The 22,568-nt window shown below is 44.4% G+C and overlaps 1 protein-coding gene across 1 annotated transcript in view; it reads right to left on the reverse strand.

Moving 5' to 3' along the window:
- The window catches only part of CNTN4 (contactin 4), a 102,065-nt gene that overhangs the window by 61,849 nt on the left and 17,648 nt on the right, over positions 1–22,568 (reverse strand). Inside the window, exons 4-6 of the mRNA XM_041465675.1 lie at positions 7,103–7,306; positions 2,952–3,054; positions 2,156–2,340 (exon numbers count right to left, since the gene is read on the reverse strand). Coding sequence (XP_041321609.1) covers positions 2,156–2,340; positions 2,952–3,054; positions 7,103–7,306 — 492 coding nt within the window. The remainder of the gene's footprint in view (positions 1–2,155; positions 2,341–2,951; positions 3,055–7,102; positions 7,307–22,568) is intronic.

A 22,568-nucleotide genomic window follows, 5' to 3' on the forward strand; every position in this document is an offset into this window, starting at 1 on the left:
CCAGAGCATTTCCCTCTCCAGGCAGCAGCCCTGACCTTGCAAAAGCAGCTTGAAAGCTCTGCCAGCATTACAGGTGTATTTCAATAATGAAATATCATTTCTCAGCTGTTAAAAAACCCCAATTATTAAGGAAAATTAATAAATAATAAGGAAAATAATAATAATAATTAATAATACATAGTAAATAATAAAGAAATTCTTTCCCCCAACTCTTTGTATAAAAGTTTACAATAAGTTACTTTTCCTTAAAAAATTCTGCTGCAAAACTCCAGAGCCCAGAGTACAGAATGCAAGTTGGGTTGTTTGGTTTTTTGGTTGTTTTTTTTTTTTTTTAGGAGATCTATTTTCAGTACTGGCTGCAAAACACAAGTTACCCTAAAAAACCCAACCAGTTCCCTGGAAAATCACCATCCTCAAGACAAGAAGGATGACGTTTTAGTGAATTATCTTTAAAACCTGCAGCAGGGGAGGCGCCTGTCTGCCACCTCTCCCTGGGGATTTCCTCCTCTCCCAGGGAAGAGATGGAAAGAGTTCCCAGCATGACAGACTGAGAGCAGGACACTCCTCTTCCCAAAAACCCTCGAGATTCCCTGCTGAAATGCCACAATGGGTGTGAAAAGCAGCAGGAGCCACAGTGGCAGCTTTTGTGTAGGATCCAGAGTGGTAAATTCATTACAATAATGAGATTATAACTCGATATATGCTATGGTGGGAGTGTTCCAAAGGCTCCATTTGCTGCTTTCCAAGGAAGGCAGCTCTGGCTGTGGGTACAGCAAATCTGTACAACTGATGAGTCTTTTAATTTACTCTCCACATGGGGAAAATCAGGAGAAAAACACAGCACAGAAAAAGGAATCTTTAAATCATCTAATTAAAAAAATTAAAACCCATTCAAATCAACCCCAGATTCTTTCCTTAACACGAAAAATTTCACTTTGTTCTTGTTCTTTCACTCCTTTTTAATGTTTTCTCATTTTATATTTCCCTCAGTTTTAAAAGGAGAAATGTTTATTTGAAATGGAAGCCCCCAAAGTTCTGATTTCTAAATGAAATTTCTCTCAGAGATATTTCCAATTTGAAAACATCCCTACTTAAAAAAAGCCCTAAACTTACATTGCCCACCAAATTCAATTCAGTTTGGCCAGAAGGGTTGGCTCCCAAACTCTTTTTCTGTGGCAAAGTCATTATAAATCAAAACCCATTCTCCTCATCTCTGGAGTTCAACCCAATCATCCCTGCTGACAGGAGCTCAGGAGCATTTGGGGGAGAAAACTCGGAATTTTTGTCCATATTTTCTCTGAACAACATGGGATGGAACCAGGGGAGCAACACAAGCAGGATTTTTTGGATGCTCTGGAGGTTTCTGCACATCTGTTGGGTGTGGAACCTGCAGCTTCTCCTCTCCAAAACATCTCCAACAGGACTTTGGTACCAAACCCAGCCCCTTGTGCCCCTAAATCCCCTCCCTGCAGCTCCCACTCACCTCTACACAGGCAAAGCCACAATTCCAGTTTGCTTTGTGGGCTGTTCTCAGCAAAAATTTGGGGATGGGCAGCAGGATCAGAGGGATGAATGCCTCTTCTATTTAACAGAACAGGCCTAGGAGGCTGAAATTTGGCATTTCACAGTGCCTAGCTCAAGGGCTGTGATTGCAGCCAGGGAAGAGCAGGTGCAGAAAGCCTTGGAGGGGAGAGGGCTCTGCCCTGACACTGTTAAATCCCAACTCCCCCTGTTCTTCAATCACTGATCCTCTTGAAAGCTGTTCTTAATTGGTTATCAGCAATTAACACTTATCCACAAAAGCTGGGGCAACCCATACATCACAAATCCCAAGCTATAACACGAGGATGCTCCCCCAGATTTCCTGCCTTACCCTCCCAGCCACGAGAAGGAAAAAGTCCTTTTCTAAGCATTTCCAGCACGTTTCCATGCCAATGTCCTTCTGGGGATGTGTTTTTGTTCTAGCTGCTCTGATTCCTAATTAATATGCACCATTCAGCCAGGTTTTATTTCAAATTACACCCTTCTCGAGATGTGCCATTTGAAAAGAAAGTCATTTCAAAAATATCCTGGCGAAATTACGTCCTCACAAAATATTTACTGCAGATTGCACCGACTGCAATAAAGAAGCCCTGAAAGCGGGCAGCCTGCTTACCATAAAACGTCAGCTGTCCCCGTGCCACGTTTTTGCCTCTGACATTTTCAGCCACGCATTCGTAGAGCCCGGCATCCTCCTGCTGGAAGTTGGGGATCTCCAGGAGCCCGCTGGAGCGGTGCCTCCGCGCCTTCCTGGGCAGCTGCTTCCCATCCGCCCTCCTCCAGCTGATGGTGGGCACCGGGCTGAGGAAGGGAGAGAAAGCACAATAACACAGGCAGAGGGAGCCGTGGTCAGAGTGAGGGGCCTGGCACAGGGTCCAGAGGGGTTTTATTATGGGTGGGTTATGTGGAACATAAAAGGGAATGTGTTTATGGCGGTGTATAAGCAGGAGACATCTTATTATTAAAATGCTGGTTTGAACCAGCTGAATTTGGGGTTCTGCTGTAAAAACACATCCATTTGAAGGTGGGGAGGCCCTGGCAGGGGTTGCCCAGAGAAGCTGTGGCTGCTCTAAAAGTGCCCAAAAGACGGGGCTTGGAGCAGCCTGGGATGGTGGAAGGTGTCCCTGCCCACAGCAGGGGTGGTACTGGATGGGATTCAAGGTCCCTTCCAACCCAAACCATCCATTTTGTGATGATTTTCCTGCCAGTCCCAACATTTTGGAAGTGTTGGCAGTGTTTACTCCAGAAAGAAGAGTCCCCAAGCCCCGTGGCTGCTCTGAAGACTGGCCACAAGTAACTCCTGCTGAGGGAAGTGGGTCGTCAGGAACTGCTGCAAACCCCACAAACCCAGCACCACCAACGTGAGGAGCTGCAGGAATAATAATTAATAATAATAATGGATCCAAACTTACTTGCCCAAGGCAAAGCACTCCAGTTTCACCGTGGTGCCTTTCGCAGATGGAACAGTTTCTGGGAACTGCACTTCTATTTTGGGCTCATACTCTCCCATCACCCCTGGGAACATAAAGGAGATGCTAAGGCTTGGTTGAATTTCAGCAGTAAATTCACAAGTGTTCCCGTGCTAGCACAGAGCTGTTCTATACATCATTACTTGCCCAATTAATCCATTCATTTTAAACATGGCTTGTTCCTAACAGCCGTGGAGTGTGGGCTCTTTTCCCATTTACTGCCAGAGGAGAAGCTGAACCAACTCTCCACACCATCTGCCAAAGATTAAAATCTCTTCATGGCTCTGTTACTTTTTGCTTTTGAATATGCAGGATTTTTGCAGGTAACTTGTGAAATAAAGGGAGCAATAATCAGGGAGGTTCAGCATCTTCTAGAAATGGAACGTGGAACAAACAGCCATTAGGAAAAAAGTTTTAAAATCCCTGGAGTTAACACAGATATTGCTATTAACTTCCAGGATTTCAATGCACGGAGATCTTCTACTCCTCGGGTAATTTCTTTATTTTTTACTGCCCCAGTAAATCACGGAGCGTGGCAGCCTCTTTATGAAATTGTGTTTAAAAATTTGTGCACATAAAAAGGCCATTATACCCCTGACAAATGGCTCCATTTCCAGCCACTGCACTGTCTTAAACCCAGCACATATAATTCCACCAATAGTGATTATCAGCTAATTGATGATTGCAGTTCCAGTCTCAACAGTGCGGCACCTCCTGGACGGTGGCCAAGGCAGGAGAGGAGCTGGGTCAGCCCTGGAGAATCCCAAAAATCCAGAAATGAGCCAGCAGAAGCCTGCAGTGACACTGGGGCACGTCAGAGCTGCTGAGGTTGGCCTGTGATTGCTGACTGCTCTTGCTTTTCACATTGGATGCAAGAAAATCCTGGTTTTTTCCTTTAATTTTCCAGAGATGAAGCTGGAAATGCTGGGTGTGAGGCTTACACCAAGCCCACCTCTGCTCGCTGACCTGAATGTTCCCTGTTCTGATGCAAGAGCAGGTTATGTCATCTTTCTTCCAACACATTAATTGCAAATAAATGTTCAACAAAGTAGCTGCTGCACAGCCTCTGTTGTCAAATGTAAATACATTTATTAAAAATATGGATACTCTCCCCATATTCGTGTCCTGCCCAGCACACGAAACAGGAAATCTGGGATTCTCTGGTGACATTCCAGCATTTACAAACCATACAAACAGGAATTACGTAGCATGTCACACATTGGCCCTCTGCATGTTAACACTGCACCCTCCAAAAGCTCAAAATGCTGTTTTCCCAACTGGGACCTGCTAAATTTTTGCAATCTTGCCTAAATTTCTCCAAAATCTGTGCTGAATATTTGATGGGTGAGCTTCAATCAAGCCAAGAACTGCCCTGTGGTCTCCAAAGCAGCAGCTGATAGAACTTGTGGAGATCGTTTCCCCCTTCTCTTCACTCAGTTTTTATTTATTCCCATTTCTTTGCCTTGGGCTGGGCCTGGAGAGCTGAGAAATTCCAGGGGGATAAAACCCCCCAGTGGGGTGGGAATGTTTCCCTGGGGCTCTGGGACACCAACTACAGCCACCACTCCCCTCAGCCCTACAGCTCTGGCCTCTCCCAGCCTCACTGTGAACTCCATCCACTGAAAAATCAGGATTTGCACCTGGAAAAATCGGGATTTGTACCGGCAAAACCACAAGGCTCCTGCTGCAATGACACCCTGCCTATCTCCATAAATATGTACAGGGTATGAAGTGAGTCCTGCTGTCTCCTCTTTATAGCAGCAACATCAGAGCAGTTGAGACATCTCCATCCTGAATCCAAGATCATTTCCATGCAGGAAATCCTCATTTTTCCTGCTGTTCCTGGGTGATTGAACATCTGACTTAGCTGTGCAGGTGGCAGGGATGGAGGAGGAAATAAAGGGCTAAAGCAGAGCCTGGGTTTGTGGCTTGGAGAGCACTCCCGGTGTCAGGGCACATCAGCTGCTTCATGTGCTGGCATTTCAGAGGCTTCTGTGTCTTTCTTCCAATTTCAAAGCTTAAAAACGCTTTTTTTTTTTTTTGGGCTGAAAGTCCCAGGGATTCAGGAGGAGGCTAATTTTTCTGCGGATTTGATATGCATTTCCTGACAACACCTGTGAAACGTTGCAGTTTAATTGGCCCATACAGCTGCTGCTGATGGCAATTTTATTCCAGGACTATTTTGGTCCTTTCCCACTGTTACTGTTTCAGTCCTGGCATGGCAAATCCCACATTTGAAAGAGAAATAGGGAAGCAGCAGCTCTCAACATCTGGATGGTCCCAACAGGTTTTGGAGTGGCATGGGGCTGCCAGAGCTGTGCCAGGGCCTCCCCACCCTCACAGGGAACAATTCCTTCCCCATCTATCCCTGCCCCATCAGTTTAAAGCCATTTCCCTTTGTTCTATCACTGCACCTCTGTACCAAGTTCCTCTCCACCTCTTCCAGTAGGACTTGAAAAAAAAAAATCCTATTATTGGTATATTAAAAAAGATTATTTCATAACTGCAATTGTTAGCACAAGGCAAATTTAAACACTGCTCTCTGCCATCCATGTCATGGCTCACTGTGGACTCAGAGGGACAGATTTGCTGCTGCTGTGTTTGTGGGATCACAGAATTCCCTGAAAGGGAGGGCAGATATGGAGCAGAGCTGGAAAAGCAGCACCTCCACCCCTTCCAGTCCAGCTGTGACAATTCTCATCACCAGCAGCATTTCCCACTCCATCCACAGGGATTGTGTCAACCTGATGGGCAGGAGGCTGCAGTACAGAGCCTGCATTTTCCAAGCAAGGAATTTTTGTCAAATCCCACGAGGTGACAGTGGATCTTCTTCCAGGAGAAGTTGCTAACATTGCATTTCTATTCCTGGAACAAATGTCCCAACTGTTAGCCTTTAAACAGAGACATTTTAATTAATTTTAATGGGAAATTAACATGCAAATATATTTTTCTTATCTGCTCCAAAATGATGATACAGATCAATTGTCTGTATAAATTTAGAAATCCTCTTTTGCTTTCTTCTCTCCTTTTTTGTATTATTCCACAGACCACTAATAATAGCTCTAATTCTGCTGGGAAACACAGGCTGAGCTAACAGTTACCGAAACGACAAAGTGCCTTTGTTCACTTTTGGGCTGCATAAAATGAGAAAAACTGCTATGTCCAGACTCTAAAATCTATTTTGTTTCCTGTCTTTGGCCAACTCCCACTGGGTTTTTCTTTTGTAATTACTGCCTGACTCTCAGAGTCGCTCCAGCTGTGGGGAGAGCAGCTTTGGCTGTCCATGAGTCTGAGCCCCAGCTCCAGCATCACTGAAAAACTGTGAGAGGGGGAAAACTCTTCATGTCCTGGATTGCCAAGCAAATTGGATTCTATTTGCCATCTGGATGGCAGTTGTCTCCTGTTAAGGGGGCAGTTTTCTTTATCCCTTCCATAGCCACTCCTCCCTCTGGGGGACATCTGCTGATAACAGGCTGTTGAATGTCACTGCATGGCTGATAAGAACTACAGAATCCTATTGGGAGATGCTCTGCCCAGAGGGATGAGCCAAACATTCCTACCTGGATATAATCTGAGATTCTGGAACACCAGCACGGCTTCTCCACTGCATTTCCCAGAGGAACAGCAGCTGCTTCTTCCATTGGATCTTCAGAGGAAGACTAGACCCTTGTCCAGGATCCCTGCTCCAGCAGAACCACCCCTGGCACTGCAGGAGGGCTGAGCCACATTTCCAATTGGATTGCTCCCAACACCCTGACCCACAGGGTGTCAGGCTGTGTTCTGACTCTGTCAGTGTTGTTTTGGTTTACTGCATTGCTTATTTTATCTTTTTATTTTCTTCCCTACTAAAGAACTGTTATTCCTGCTCCCATATTTTTTGCCTGAGAGCCCCTTAATCTAAAATTTATAACAATTGACAGGGAGGGGATTTACATTTTCCATTTCAGGGGAGGCTCCTGCCTTCCTTAGCAGACACCTGTCTTTCCAAACCAAGACACTCCAACAGAAACATTTCACCCAATTTTTACTTTCTGGGCGACATCCAGCCACGAAAACACAGCAAAGCCATCAGGGGCAGCTGGGGAGGGTCCTACCGTCGTTCCTGAGGACGAGGGGCGTGGGTGGCCCCAGCACCTTGCTGTTGGTCACGGTGTTGGTCACCACGCAGGTGTAGTTGCCCACGTCCGAGGTCTCCACCTTGGCGATGTACAGGTTCCCGGTCTCCTGGGACACGAAGCGCCGGTTGTCCTGGTGCACAAAGGTGGGGTACTCGTTGAAGATCCAGGCGTAGGTCAGCTCTGCAAGAACAAGGGACCCGCTGTGAGCAGGGAAAAACGGAGACAGCACAGCCCATGGAATGAGCCCCATGGCTGCTGATGGCCTGGTGGATTGCACCTTTTTGTCTTCTCTATATTCCCTGATGCCCTTTTTAACTTTTTATCTTCTCTATATTCCCTGATGCCATTTTGTTTTTTCACCTTTTTTTCTTCTTTGTATTCCCTGATGCCGTTTTGGTTTTTACCTTTTTTATCTTCTCTATATTCCCTGATGCCATTTTGTTATTTCACCTTTTTTCTTTTATATATTCTCTGATATATATGTTTGGTTTTTGGTTTGTTTTTTTTTTACATGCTCTGTTTTGGTTTCTACTTTTTCTTCTTTCATAGATTCTCTGATAACGTTTTTGTTTTTACCTTTTTATCTTCTCTATATTCCCTGATGCCATTTTGGTTTTTACCTTTTTTTCTTCTTTATATTCTCTGATATATATGTTTGGTTTTTGGTTTGGTTTTTTTATATGCTCTGTTTTGGTTTTTACCTTTTTTACTTCATATATTCACTAATGCCCTTTTGGTTTTTTACCTTTTTATCTTCTCTATATTCTCTGATCCTCTATTGGTTTTTACCACTTTTTACTTCTTATATTCTCTGATGCCATTTTGGTTTTTACCCTTTTTTCTTTCATACATTCTCTGTATTCTCTAAACATATATTTTATACCATAGCTTATGTTCAGTGCTTTCCTAGGTAGAGAGACAAAACAAATTCCAGGATCCCTGTGCTGTCCTGGCTCTCCTTAGAAACCAAGGCTGAAAACGGCTTTTTGAGACAAATTTTTGTGCCTGGATCTCATCCGAAGGGGGAGAATTTAGAACTGGGGGCATTAATTCACTGGGCAGGTTCCTAATTGGGGTGTTCTTGTCAGATAAGCTAATTTGCAGAATCTATAAAAATTGTACAGAAATCATGAGCAGGGTGCATCCTCAGCCTTTTCCACCTGCTGAATTTGTGCACTTAAGGCTCCTTACATCAAGGTGCCCCTTTTATCACCCTAACTGTGTCTGGTTCATATTTTTAGGACCAGAGGAAAAGGGATCACTCCAAATGCAAATTTCCAGCTGTGATGCTTCCAATCCCACACACAGACCTGATATTCCTGCTACTCCTTCAAATTCATCCAGAATAAAATGCATTTCACAGGAATCTCACCTTTTTGTTGTGAACACTCCAGCCTGCCCATGGCTTTGCTTTCATCCTCCCTAATTAATTTTTTTTCCCCCCTTAAAGCCAGTTGTGAGGAGGATGTGCCGAGTTGTGTTATCACCCACTGGATGCTTTATTCCTCAGGAATTTCTGAATCAGCAGAAAACTGAACACTAAATTAAGCAGCTGTAATCTTCTCTGTGACTAATTAGACAGGGCTCTGTGTTTTATAAGGCGTCTTTGGAAGTTATTTGAGCCATAAAGAAGAAGTGAGAGACGTTGCAGAGGCTGTGAGTGAGGTTAATGCAGTCTAACCCTGTTTTATCTGCCTGAGCCAAATGCCCAAACACACTCAAAGAGCCTGGAGTGGATACAAGACTGCTGCAGTTTTCTAAGGGAACACTAATTATACTAAAAAATCACATTCTTGTTTTAATACTCTAATGAGTTGTGGCTGTAATTGACCTCAACTACCATTAGGTACTTTGGAAAATATATTCTGCCCTCACGTCCCACTGCTCCCAGCCAGAAGAGGCTGAATGCAGCCTTTTGGCCTTTATTTATTTATTTGAAACAACAGGACTCAAAAATGCCTGCCTAGACTTTTAGAAATGCACGATAATTCTGTTTATGAGGGAATATCTAATCATCATATTTACACATGTGCATCTCATTAGAAGGAACCTCATGCTGATGTCAAGAGGATACTCAGAGCAAACAAGGTACCATTCCCAGCCAGCTTATTATTTTTTCTGCAAGTAGTTAAGTTTGCTGGTTTTTTTTTTGTTAAATTTACTCTCGGTGAACAATTATCTTGCTCCTCCAGAAGCAGCCAGCACCAGGCAAATAAACATCCATGCCCTGGGATGCACAGAGGCACAGAGGTGTTGAAATTGGAGTGACTCCTCACACCAAGGTTTCCACCAGAGCCCCCTGAGCTCTGCAATTCACAGAAAGTGGAAATGGTGACCTGACCACAGGAAAACAGTGGGGAGGGAATTTCTGGATCAATCCCTGTGCCTCCCATCCTCCTCCAGGAGGTCTTGTAGGTATAATTGCACCCCAGAAAGAGCTCCTGCTTTTCTCTGTGAGCCAGTATCACTATAATTGCTAAAAGCCTTCTAATTTCCAGGTTAAATATTTTCATTGTAGTCTGTGGTTCTGTGCTTGTGGGCTAATGATGCCTTTGGCTTAAGGAGTTCTCATCTCTTTGCTGGTGAGAGCCACTGAGAGCCCTTGTGCTGGCATTTTCAGGACTTTCCAGCCCTATAATCATTGTAGGAGCTTTTCCCAGGCTCTGCCTCAGTTAAAAAGTCTGGGATAATTCTGTCACTGGAGCTGAGGGCCAGCTTGGGAGCCCTGGGCAAGAGGAGCGGGTCTGACCAAAGAGAGAAACAAATGGATGAGCTGGGATCCCTCCAAACTGGTTGAAGGAAGTGAATGAGACCCATTTCTAGAGGGCAAAACACTGAAATCCCCCCAAAGCCACCTCCAAACTCTGCTAATTTGGCTGTATAAAACTGAAGAACACAGTAAAGGTCTGAAGGTGCAGCTCTGCCTTCCTATCAATGCCAGAGAGATCCAACTGCCCAAATGACACAGAACTGGACATTAGGAGCAGTGCACTATTGCTATATAAAATTTAAAGATATCTAAAATATACTGCAATATAATATTTAAGGGTTGTAAGGGCTGGGTAAGCAGGGCACAGGAGGCTGGGCAAGAGGAGGAGATCTGATTAAAGACAGGAACAAATGGGATTCCTCTAAAACAAAGAACCCAGTGCAAAAGGGACTAAAGGAGACCCATTTCTAGAGGGCAAAAAATTGACATCACCCCCAAAGCCACCTTCAAACTCTGTTAATTTGGCTGCATAAAACTGAAGAACACAGTAAAGGTCTGAAGGTGCAGCTTTGCCTTCCTATTAATGTTAGCGAGATCCAATTGCCCAAATGACACAATTACATATTAGGAGCAGTCCATTATTGCTATATAAAATTTAAAGATCTTTAAAATAGATTGCTGTACAAGATTTAAGGGTTGGAAGCCCTGGGTAAGCGGGACACAGGAGGCTGGGCAAGAGGAGCAGGTCTGATCACAGACAGGAACAAATGATGAGCTGGGGTTCCTCCAAAATGAAGAACCCAGTGCAGAAGGGTCTAAAGGAGACACATTTCTAGAGGGCAAAACACTGAAATCCTCCCAAAGCCACCTTCAAACTCTGTTAATTTGGAACACAGTAAAAGTCTGAATGTGCAGCTCTGCCTTCCTATCAATGCCAGAGAGATCCAACTGCCCAAATGACACAGAACTGGACATTAGGAGCAGTCCATTATTGCTCTGTAACATTTAAAACTGGCTAATTCTCTCTCTCTCCCTCTCTCAAACCCCTTGGGACTAATGGAACATGGAGCCCAGGGACTGGAGCATCTCTAAGTGCTTCTGCTTGTGTAGCAACATGTAAATAAACACTCCCTCCCACTGCCTTTGATTTCCTGAGAGATCCTGGTGCAATATTTATGGCTCCTCCAAGCTGACAGGTTCCTTTTGATAAGGTCTGCCTCTCTAATTGCTCTGGAAGTGACAGGCAGCTCGCATCCCACAGGCAATTTGTAACTCCTGAGCAAACAGACACTTCAAACACAGCCTGGGGTGGCTCCTGGTGAGGGAAAGGTTTCCCAAAGTCACCAGCACGGAGCCTTGGAGCACAAGGAGCCAGCAGCAACGGGCAGTCCGTGGCTCTAATCACACATGAGCCTCTAATTCCTTGAGGAATGCATGACAAACTTCTCCTGTCTAATCTGGAGCCCTTTCCATGTGATTTTTGCCTCATTTCCCACGCTTTTCATTTCCCCTTTAAAGCAGATCTCTCCGACATAGACTATTACTCAATTTCTGACCTGTATTTGCTGTTTTTAAAGGAGAGGAGAAACCCCACGAGCTGCAATCCCTGTGCCTGGTCATCCCCTGCACAGACCCAGGACATCTTGTAACCTTATTTTTCTTCATTTCCATTATTTACTCTACAGTGAAAGCTGCACAGAAATTCTGAGTAATTATTAACTTAGGCCTGTGCTTTGCCAAAATAACATTTCTCTGCTTGCCCCTCTTGGGACATGCACATATTTTGCCTCTGCCTTCAAGAGAAGAAACTCTTCTTGATATTTTTTTTTTTTTTTTAAGTCTCTTCCATAAAGTCAGGGCTGCCACTTAAAAAGGTCTCTGTGGCTATTATGGGAAAAGCTATTAAAATATCAAGATTATGGCAGCCATAAAGCTGAGGAGAATGATGAAATTTTGGGATCAGCATTAGCCAAAAAATGGGGGTCATTTATCATTTTTAATAAGAACAGTGTGGGTACAATACACTATTATTTTTATAGGCTTTGCTGAAAGTTACAGAGATTAATCCAATCTTCAATGATTGCTATAATTCCTACCTTATCACCCACTCTGTCATTCTCAAGCTGGACAGGTGGGAACTGATTTTCAGTGGAAAACAGAAGGTTTTCTGTAAATCATGATGCACAAAAATGATGTTTCATGACACATGGCAACAGAAAAACATGAAATTAAGGAAATTATGAAATCCTCCCTTTAAACTGACCCAAACAACCCAAACTATGACTGAAACATTAATTAATTGAGACATTTTGAATGGAGAGGTGAGGCTCATCCCGTGCTATAAACAATTTAAATCCAGGTGGAGTGAACACAGCTCAGAGTGTTTGGTTGGCACTTCATTTGATCATGAACTTCTGTAAATTTATGGCTGTTTTTAAATTTTTTTCAAAATTCAATAAATTTTTTTTTTCAGAATGCACTTCTGCAAATTTATGGCTGTTTTAATTTCTTTTTCAAAATTCAATTATTTTTTGCAGAAAGTACTTCTGTAAAATTATGGCTGTTTTAATTTTTTTTTTTTAAATCCATTTATTTTTTTGCAGGATGGGAAGTGCTGAAGTTTTCCTGTCTATTTTGCTCCCTGCCATTCCCAGAGAAGTTTTTTCCTGGAGAGAAGCTGTTCCCTCAACCATTGCAGTGCAGGTGATGGTCAGGAGGATTCTGCACTTTGCTTTTAGGTGATTTAGCCAAATTTCTTGGCTCTGGGTGTATTCCTGTGCCAAAAATTCCCACCTGCTCTTTTTTTTAATATATCCAAATGCTATAATATCATTTTGTTGTACAGCCCCCAGCCATACCCACTGTTGTTGTATAGAAAACTGATTTTTGGTGGATAATTTGCAGACTGCTGGGCTTTTTTGCTCTGATTGCTTCCATTTCTTGGTGTTCAAACTGCTCATAAGTGAAGGTTACAGCAAATTTGGGCAAAGCTAAAGCTGAACTGATTATCTGATGAGTGTCCTGTGAACCTGAGCTGTGTTCTCAATTTGCTTATTAAAATCTGCCAACTGCTTGTAGGGGATACTCATAATTCAGATTCCATAATTGCAAATTTCACTGTGATTTGATTGAGCAATCAACACCCACAGCCCCGTGAATCACAAAATGTGAGCAGCAGAGAAGGCTCCAAGTGCCACCAGCCCCAGGCAGAGCACCCTGGGGAAGGGAAAAGGGGAATTATCCAGGAAAGGGAAAAAGGGAATTATCCAGGAAAGGGAAAAAGGAATTATCCAGGAAAGGGAAAAGGGGAATTATCCAGGAAAGGGAAAAAGGGAATTATCCAGGAAAGGGAAAAGGGAATTATCCAGGGAAGGGAAAAGGGAATTATCCAGGGAAGGGAAAAGGGGAATTATCCAGGAAAGGGAAAAAGGGAATTATCCAGGGAAGGGAAAAGGGAATTATCCAGGGAAGGGAAAAAGGGAATTATCCAGGGAAGACAAACCCCTGGCACAACTCTCCATGGTCATGGCCCTGCCCAGCCCTGCCAGGCTCCTCTCCACACACTCCACTCCTCTGCAATTCCTGCAGTTTGGACCATTTTTCTCTTTCCAGTTTTATTTTAAAACTACATGAATTATGTACTGCCCCTTTTTTTTTGTGGGGCTACAGACAGTTCCATTGCCCTGCCAGCACCACTGGATCAATTTTTTATCTTCCAGGCTTAAATAATTGCAGAACAATTTAAGGAAATCGGCCTGGACAAAAGTATCACCTGGTAATTCTCCCTTTGAGTCTGAGCTCTGCTACATCACACCACAGCTCTGGGCCTCGAATGCAGGTTTTAATAAAAAGAATGATAAATAATGAACAAGATTAATCTAAAGTTAATAAAACACGTTTAGATGAACCCTCAGCTATGCCAAATCTGAGGACACAGTTACTCAGCAGCCAGGCAAGAGAGAAATGTGCTGTCAGAAGTTTATAAGAACAAGAAAAATGCACAAAATTACCCAATTTCTGTGTTAGATCCATTCTCACAGCAATTTTCAGTGCTGTGTTTGCCTCCCAGCCCCTCGACTGCCCAGCTCTGGGTAATTAAAAGGGCAAGAGGTCTTCATTACCTGAAGCCTAATCAATATCCCCTGTGTCTGGGGCATCTCCAGCCCCTGGATGTCTAAAGCAGTTCAATATTTGGCTGCACACAGCTGGCCTGGCTTATCTCTGCCAGGCAGCTGTGGGTGGCTGTGAGCACTAACCATGATTGCACTGAGCCATCAGCAACCTGAACCCAAAGGGAGGAAAATCAACACCAATCTTTATCTGTGCTGAGTAGAAGACATCAGGAGATGAGGTCCTGCACTGGGGCATTTGCTCCAGTGAAATACCAAAACTATTTCTACAGCATCAGCTGGGCACAGCCACCCTCCCATCGAGACAGCCTGGCTGCTTTGGGGAGAAACCTGAGGGGCTTTGTCTGCAAAGCTTTTCAAACTTGTCTTACAGACATTTACAGCCAGTCTTGCCTGGAAGGAAAAGGCACCCCCCAAGCCAAGCTGTGTTTATCACTCTGATACCTCCTGGGGCAGCTTTGGTGCTCACTGGAAATGGTGAACCAGGATTTGATGCCACTCCCAAGCCCTTCTGATTTAAACTGAAGGTTCTGGAGGCAGGCTCACCCCAGAAGGGATCAGCTGGGTCAATCTCTCTCTCTGTAAGTTCATTTCAATGAGGAAATTCTGGTAATAAAAAGGAATTTATGGCTTGATAAGGTCCAGAGAGTGGCATCAACATTTTTGCAAAGAAACACTCCTCTTCACCTGACAGGCAGAGAAGAAAGCACCCCTGACACACAGAAACAGGAGAGATCAGCCAGAGAAAAGCATAAAAAGGAGCCTGGGCTGAAGCTGCTAATTTCTTATAAGCAACCACCAAAAGATAATAAAAACATGGGAAGCTGGGCATGTGCACAAGTGATGGCTACACCGAATTACCTTCTGCTCTGGATCTGTGCTCTGAGATTCAGTCACTGCTGATGTTCTCCAGGCTTGTGTTACATAAAGTGCTCCCCACATCACCTGAAGGAATGACTCACAGATTTAATCCATCGCTTGGTTTTCTGTTTAAAGTCACACAACGTTAGCCTAAAAATCCTTTCTGTGTGTGCACTAGCTTCAGAAAAGCTAAAGGTCCCTGGGCTTGTTTTAAAACATATTTCAATGTGACCTAGCTAATCCTTTAATACCAGCTTTCACTACCTTTGATCTGTAGTTGTAAGAGATTAGATCAAACATCTAAAAAACAAAGTTGGTTGCAGAGGAATTTTCTTATTGCAATGAATTAAAATCATGATCCACTCCAAGGCTGAAATATCTGCCCAAACAGCCTGAGGGGGGGATGGCCTGTAGGGCACTTGCCTGTAGCACACAGGAAAAAAAACATTCACTTCATTTATTTGATAGATAATCAGTGTTTAGTGTCACAATAAAGTGCTTTGATATCTACCATCGTGGTTGCACATTTGTTATATTTAAACACATCATGGTTGCATTTTTAGGCACTTCACGTGCACGAGGTAACAGAAAATGCCCAAACCAATGCCCCCATTGATTTTTCAACAACAAAACATCAGCCCCGTAGGAATGGGGGCTCCCACAGCCAGGATGGTTGACTTGAACAAAGCAGAATGTGCACCCAGGGGTGTGGAACCCCAAATTTGACACACCAGTGCTGTGTTTGTGTCACTGGGCACGTTCTGCATCCCTGGCTGCCTCCGAGGGCTTTGCAGAGGCCAGCAGAGCTGGGTGTGCAGGGAAAGGGTCAGCAGAGCCTGGGAGCAGGACTCTGATCTCTAATTTAGTTCATAAAGACATCACAAGATGTTACAGCTCCCGATAAATGCTATTGACTGGGTTCTCTCAGACAGATTTCACTCATCTTTAGCCAAACCCTGCCGTCCATACGCCCTCTCAATTTCAATCTTCATTTAGTGCTGACTGCAACCAAACAGGGAATAAACCACACCACTGGCTCGCAGATGATTTCTTTTTAAAGATGTCACGAGCTGTCACTGATAAATAAAAAATCCATTAACACCGTGTTCCTCATTATTTCCCTGTTTCCAAGGTCTTTAGTGGAGGGCTGAGCCTCTTCCCTTCCAGCTACAGACCCCAGACCCCCTCCTGTGTCCTTGCCACCCACCCGGGGCACAAAAAAGGGAATGCTGGGGGTGCTGACTCTGCAGGTGACAAGGGACACATGCCAGCTGAAAATCTGGGTCTGTTCTTGACCCAGCCCCTATTTTTTGCACCTCAAAATTCATCCCAGCTGAAATGAGGCAGATCCCACTCACCACCTCAGGTGCTTAAATGAGTGTAAATCTGTGATGAGCTTGGCATTTGTGCTGTAAGAAATATTTGTAATTTCATAAATCTCTCAATTAAGAGAGCTCTGTGTGTTCCCTGTGCTGTCAGAAGTATCAAGCCAAAGCATTCCCAAATTAGAGGAGAATTTATCCTTATCCTTCATCCTCAAATATGTTGATAAACTTGTGCACAAACTGAATCAGCAGTTTTAGAGAAAGGATTATGTCAGATTAATTTTAATCTAATCCATTTCTATCTCCTGAGAAGCTTTTTACTTCTTGCTTTTAATAATTTAAATGGTGACTGTGGCAGAGCATAAAAAATAAATGATGGGAGATGCACTTTAAATGGAAGTTACCATTCTCAATCACTTTTTATTTAAATGAGAGTTTCATATGCCTGATTTTAAGTTTAATGAACCCCATTTTTGCTGAACTGTAATAATCTCCATCACATGGAGCCAGACACAGATGAATTACAGAAACCCTGGGTGTGACTCACCTACTCCCTGTGATGGAAGGAGACACCTGCAGGGAAATTTGGGCTGAATTTTGAGGGAATTATTTTGGCAGAAATGCTGCCAGGCTGCCCAGATGCAGCTTTCAGGAGCAGGAGACAAAGTGCAGCAGTTGGAAGCTTTGGGAAGTTGTTTTCTGGATCTTGGCCCGAGATCAATCACTCACAGGCTTTTTGAGCTCAGCTGTTCATGCTCTGGAAAACACTTTTAGGGTGCTGACACTTTGGACTTGGGAATTTTCCTGCTTTTGGAGACATGGGAGTGGCAGTCACTGTTATGGAGAAAAACTGGTGACAGGTTCAGGTATTTTTCTGCGTCCTTTGCTCTCCTCATGGCCTCCTCCACCTTCCACACATCTCCAGCACTCATCCTGCATCCCCCTCCTGGGAATTCCTGCTGGAATTCCACATGTTCCCATTCCAGGAAAGTCAGCTGTGAGCTGTGGAGCCCCAGCTCAGGGGAACACCACCCTGCTGGGGCATTTTCCTGTTTGTTTGGGAACTGAGCCTCCCCTCTGTCCTTCCCTGCATCCTCCAAGCAGAATTATCCATGGAAAACAAGATTTAACCCACAGCCCAGGCAGGTTTGCAACCCCAGGTCTGCCAACATCAACCCAACACCACAGTCAAATCCATCAAAATCCATCACTGACTGTCCCTCATGGGAAAATATTTCCCTGCCTCCTTTTTCTTTGTTTTTCCAGCCCCAAGGGAGAGTTTACCTGCTCAGATTTTCCCTCCAGCCTTGGGAGTGATCCATGACAGGCTGCTCAGTAACCCTGCAGCCTTCTGACAAATAGCTGAACCAACTTCCAGCCAGCTTAGCAGATTTTTTGCTTGGTTTCCTGGAGAAATGGAACTTTTACAGCCATGGTGCCCACCCATGTGTGCGAGGCTCCTCTCTAAATTAGCTTCTCACTAATTGGAACCAAATCTGACCAAGCAGCAAAGGCTTCCAAAGACATTAAGACAGCAGAGAAAGGGGAGAAACTATCAATCCTTTAATAAGGAGTAACAGGGGTAGCTCAGCCCTTTGACAACCTGCCTGGCAAGGGGGAACTGGGAATACAGCTTCTGTAAAATTCACATTTCTCAAAACCTCTGGCCATCCCACACTGAAAGAAACAGGAAAATACAGGCTGAATGTTAAGGTTGCTGTAGTGGAGTGAGGACATTAAATGCTCCAGGATTCCTGCTATGCTCCATTTGCTGATCATGGTATAAAAATGCCTGATAATTGCCTTTTTCCTCCTCCAGTCTTCTGATTTTTCCCAAGTTTGCTGCCCTTCCTCATTCCACTGCGTGGTGGGGGCTGTACAAACATGAGACACGATTTGTGGGATGGATTATTTACAGGACAAACCCCCCAAACCATTCATCCCACTAGAGGCATCAGCCACCCCGACAGCCCAAAGATCCTCACTGTTCCCAGCCCATGAAGTGTCCATCACCCCTTTAAAAAAACAATAATAAAAGGAGAGAAAAAGCGAGCAGCCAAGTGAGCAGCCACTAATGATTTCTGTGCCCAGGAGTGGTTTTAGGAATCTGTGAAGTGCTTTCTGCAAACACGTTTGGTGTCCACACTTCACTCCTGCCCGTGCAGCATGAAAGGCTGGGATTAAGATGGGATCAGAATTGCCATCTCCTCTGTCAAATGCTAAAATTTAGTTAGTTCTACTTGATTAAGCTGTGCAACAGAACTAAAAGTTTTCCTGGATACCGGCAGGGAAAGAAAGGCAGGAGAGAATGAGAAAACCTGAATGCATCCAATCTGTGAAAAGATGTGGGAATAATTCTCTGTCAGCAGCTCAGCTCAGACACGGATGTGCTCCCATCCATGGCTGTGTTTCCATCAGGAGTGATGCCATCAGATAGGAAAGAATCATGGGAACAACTGAGCTTTAATGAATCTCCTCCTCTTCAGGAAAATGGAATTTTCCAAGTGCATTGAGAACATGAGCATTGCAGAGACAGAAAACCGATTTTCCTTGAAATCCTGCCTTTGTTCGCTCAAGGGGACACAGCTCCCAGATGCCCAGGAAGGTCAGAAAAGAGCAGAGGGATAAAGTGTCTGAGGAACCGAGGTTCAGAGAGTGGAATTATTGGGGAGACTCAGTTCCAGGGCCAGCAGGAACTTTTGAGGATGTGTCTACAGGAGAAGACACATCCCACAGAACACCAGCGGGTTCCCAGCTGAGCCCTCTGTTATCTAAAAAAGCCATCAGCTGGTTGATCTCTTGCCCAGATTACTGAGCTGGACTGGGAGTGAGAACAGATGTGCTCCAGCTGTGGTGAGTGGGGGAATGAGAGAGGCACAGAGCGCTCTCAGAGCAGGACACACCGCCAGGGAATGCCACGAGAACACGGAATTCAAATCATCGAGTAATTGAGAGATCATTTTCAGCAGCCCTCTGTGTACACTCAGCATTTCTCACAGCACTTGGAGAGCTCCATCTCCACAGGCTTTTCCCACGAGGGCTGCAAGGCAAATGTCATGAGAACATGGTTATAGATCTTGCTAAAGATGAACCAGAGAAACTCACAAGAAGGGGGGGGTGAGAGAAATCCTAAAGACAAGTTCATTTATCTTCCCCGAGAAGGGAGGGGAAGGGTTTCCAGACCTGTTTGTTCTGCATGAGGAAGGGTGTGCTACCAGCCTGTCAAGTAGAAAATCCTTTCCAAGACTGTATTTTTTTAGCCTCTGGACTCACAACGAAATGCCAGGGATGCTAGAAGGAATTTGAAAACTGTAGTTGTTAAAATATTAACTAACCCGGCCCTGACTATCAAATAAATCTAATAAAAGTGGCAGCTAAGTGACTCAGCTCCCACGAAGTTAAATGAAAAGAACTATTTGGCACAAAAGAATATTTTATCTTAAAATTTGGAGATAAAGTTAAAAGGACAGTGACCTCCAAATACTTCCCAGGCATATCCCCTTTGGAACACAACTTGGATTCCGAGCCCTGAGAAACACAAGTGAGTGTTTGCTTTGGATTTTGGAGCTTTTTGTTTGTTTGTTTCAATTACATTTATCTCAACAAGAAATGTATCTTGCCAAATTTGATTAACACCGGAAAAAGCAAACAAGGAAAGGTGTTCCCCCCTGAAGAGCTCCTCAGGGGGAAAACATTTTCACAAAGAGCTTAGCTTGAACACTATTGTACACTTGGAAATGGCTTATGGCTTCTAAATGACTTAAAATGCAACAGAATGAAAAAAAACAAAGCCAATTTTGGTGATATTTTCCCTGTTTTAGCTTGAAATGCTCCAGATGGTCAAGGAAGGGGATTCTTCCCCTCTGCTCTGCTCTTGTGGCAGCTCAAGGGCAGGGTTAGGTGGGGTATTGGGCAGGAATTGTTCCCTGGGAGGGTGCCCAGAGCAGCTGTGGCTGCCCCTGGATCCCTGGCAGTGCCCAAGGCCAGGTTGGACACTGGGGCTGGAGCACCTGGGACAGTGGGAGGTGTCCCTGCCATGGCAGGGTGGGACTGGATGGGCCATTCCCACCCAAATGTTCTGTGAGTCAATGGCTGCTCTCACAGGGCTCTGAAAATATAAAGCCAGGAGAGCTTTGTCTTCTGGTATCCAAATTCTAGAGTGCATCCTAAGACAGGCTGAGGTACCTAAATGAGACTCAACAAAGAAGTCACAGGAACTCTTTGATGCCCCTCCAAGTCCAAACCCATTTCTGTGACTCCATCACTGGGCACTGTCCAGTTCATGCTGTGGCCAAGATGAGGCTTCTGGTGTTCTGCACCAAAACAAAGCCAAATGTGAGCTCCACACAGACTTTTAGGATTTTTGACTGTTTCGTCTTGTCCACTTAAACACCACCAGCAGCTTGTCGTGCTGTTACCCAGGCCCCAGTGCCACATTCCCAGAGCAATATTTACTCTTCTTTGATTTCTTCTGTGGAGTTTCAGGGCAGAATGGCTGACACAAGACCATTGTTGGGCTTTTGATTAAACAAGCTGCAGAAATAACGAGAGAACACCCTTCACACGCAGGGTAATTATCTCAGAAATATCCTAACAATGAAGGGAGGCTTCTACCAGTCTGTCAGGAACAAATGGAGAAGGCAAAAATAAAATAGGAGAGGGAAAGAACTGGAACTTCTAGCAGACAAAGGGGTCATCAATACAGCAGGACTGGCCTCGGGGGGGTGGGAATCCACTGCTGCAAGCGCGGAAAACGCGGCAGAAGCAAATGTTTGATTTGCATTTATTCCGCTTTCCAGCCCAGCCACTTCCCGAGCTGCAGATGAACATTTATTTTCCAAATCTCCAGCACTCAGCATGCACTTCATCAGAGGAGGCCATCACATCATTATGCTGTTTAACAGAATGTACCAGCACAAGGCAGTGACCTGACAAACAGCGGCTCCCCGCCGCACGGAGCGCGCATTCCATCTCCATTCGGGGTCTGGGGGGGGAGCTCAGATCCACGGGCTTGAATTTCCAGCTCATTTCAAACCAAAAATTGGGACAATGCACGGCAATGCCCAAATTGTTCTGTGCGAGCTGTACACAGCCCATTTGTTGGTGCTGAAAGGACTTGTTCATCATTTGGACTCATTTTCGGGATGAATTTCCTGTAACGTTGGAACAGTAGGAAGCTCTTTATTGGGCATCATTAGCAAGAAAAAAAATAAAAAGAAAACCTCAACAACTAATGTATGTAGGCCAACAGAACTTCACTTTTAGCTGACAGCTCCTCAAAAATGGATATTTCCAAGTGGTAAAGTATTAGAGTGAACCACAGCTGAAACGTTAATGGCCTGGATGCTGATCAGTGTTTTTTTTTTTTAATAAAGTCACAATTTTTAAGCCCAAGACAACCAGTGACACAATGGCTGATAGGAAATAATTCCCTTCTCATTTACTATTTTTCTTTTCCCAAATCTGAGCACCTGGCCAGGATGGTTTTTTTCAGGCTTCTACTACTCCAGTGAATACCCTCATCAGCAAAGCAATGGCAGTTCTCAGATTGAATAGTTTTGCTTTTTAAATTTTTTTTTTTCAGATTTCATTTTCAATGCACATATGAAACTTAAGTAAAAAAAAAAAGGAAAGTATGTTTTTCCCCACAATTATTCCTATGTTTCAGCAGTGGTCATTAATGCCATCAGGCAATTTTGCAAGGATGATGAAGTTAGGTTCACTGCCCTAATCAGATTCTAAAATAAGTAATTGTATTTTCTCCTCCTATTACCACTCCCGCTTCCAATGAGCTGGATTATTTTTCACCTCGAAGCTGAGGAGGTTTTTCCTGTTGCACCACAGTGTTAAGCACTGGCAGTGTTACCCTGGGGGTGGAAGGAGCTGAACCCTCCAGCTCTGCTTTGCCAACACCGGGGCCCTGGGGATGGGGCTGCCCACGAAACGCGGTGCTTCCCGATGAGCAGCATCTTCCTCGACACCTGAAATTCCTCCTGAACCTCCCCCTGCCCACAGCTGAGCAGGAGAATGCTCTGGGCTGGTGCTTTAAGTTTTAGCTCTCATATTTTCCAGATTCTGTACTGGACTGGTAGGTAACTCTGAACTTCATACAAAGTGTCAGCAGTTCTCCTCACAGCTCAGGCACACAGAACAATCCTTTTCCAGCCCCAGAACCAAGGACTCAGTTTTACAAGTTCTGCTCCATTTGCAGATTGCAGTTCATTGTCCAGTTCCAGATTTAGGTTATGAAGTCCCATCCTGCTTGTTTTTCTCTCTTCATTCCGTGTTGTTTATGCTCTTGGGCCTGAGATTTGGATCATTTGTCCTTGGTGCCCAGCTGGAGCAGGAATTGTTTTGTCTCCCTGCTCTGTGCAGAGAGCTCACCATTCCCTAATGTGAAACCCAGACCCACACAC

This window comes from Pyrgilauda ruficollis, unplaced genomic scaffold, assembly GCF_017590135.1.
Source record: "Pyrgilauda ruficollis isolate IOZ18807 unplaced genomic scaffold, ASM1759013v1 scaffold10, whole genome shotgun sequence".
In the NCBI taxonomy this organism is placed as follows: domain Eukaryota; kingdom Metazoa; phylum Chordata; class Aves; order Passeriformes; family Passeridae; genus Pyrgilauda; species Pyrgilauda ruficollis.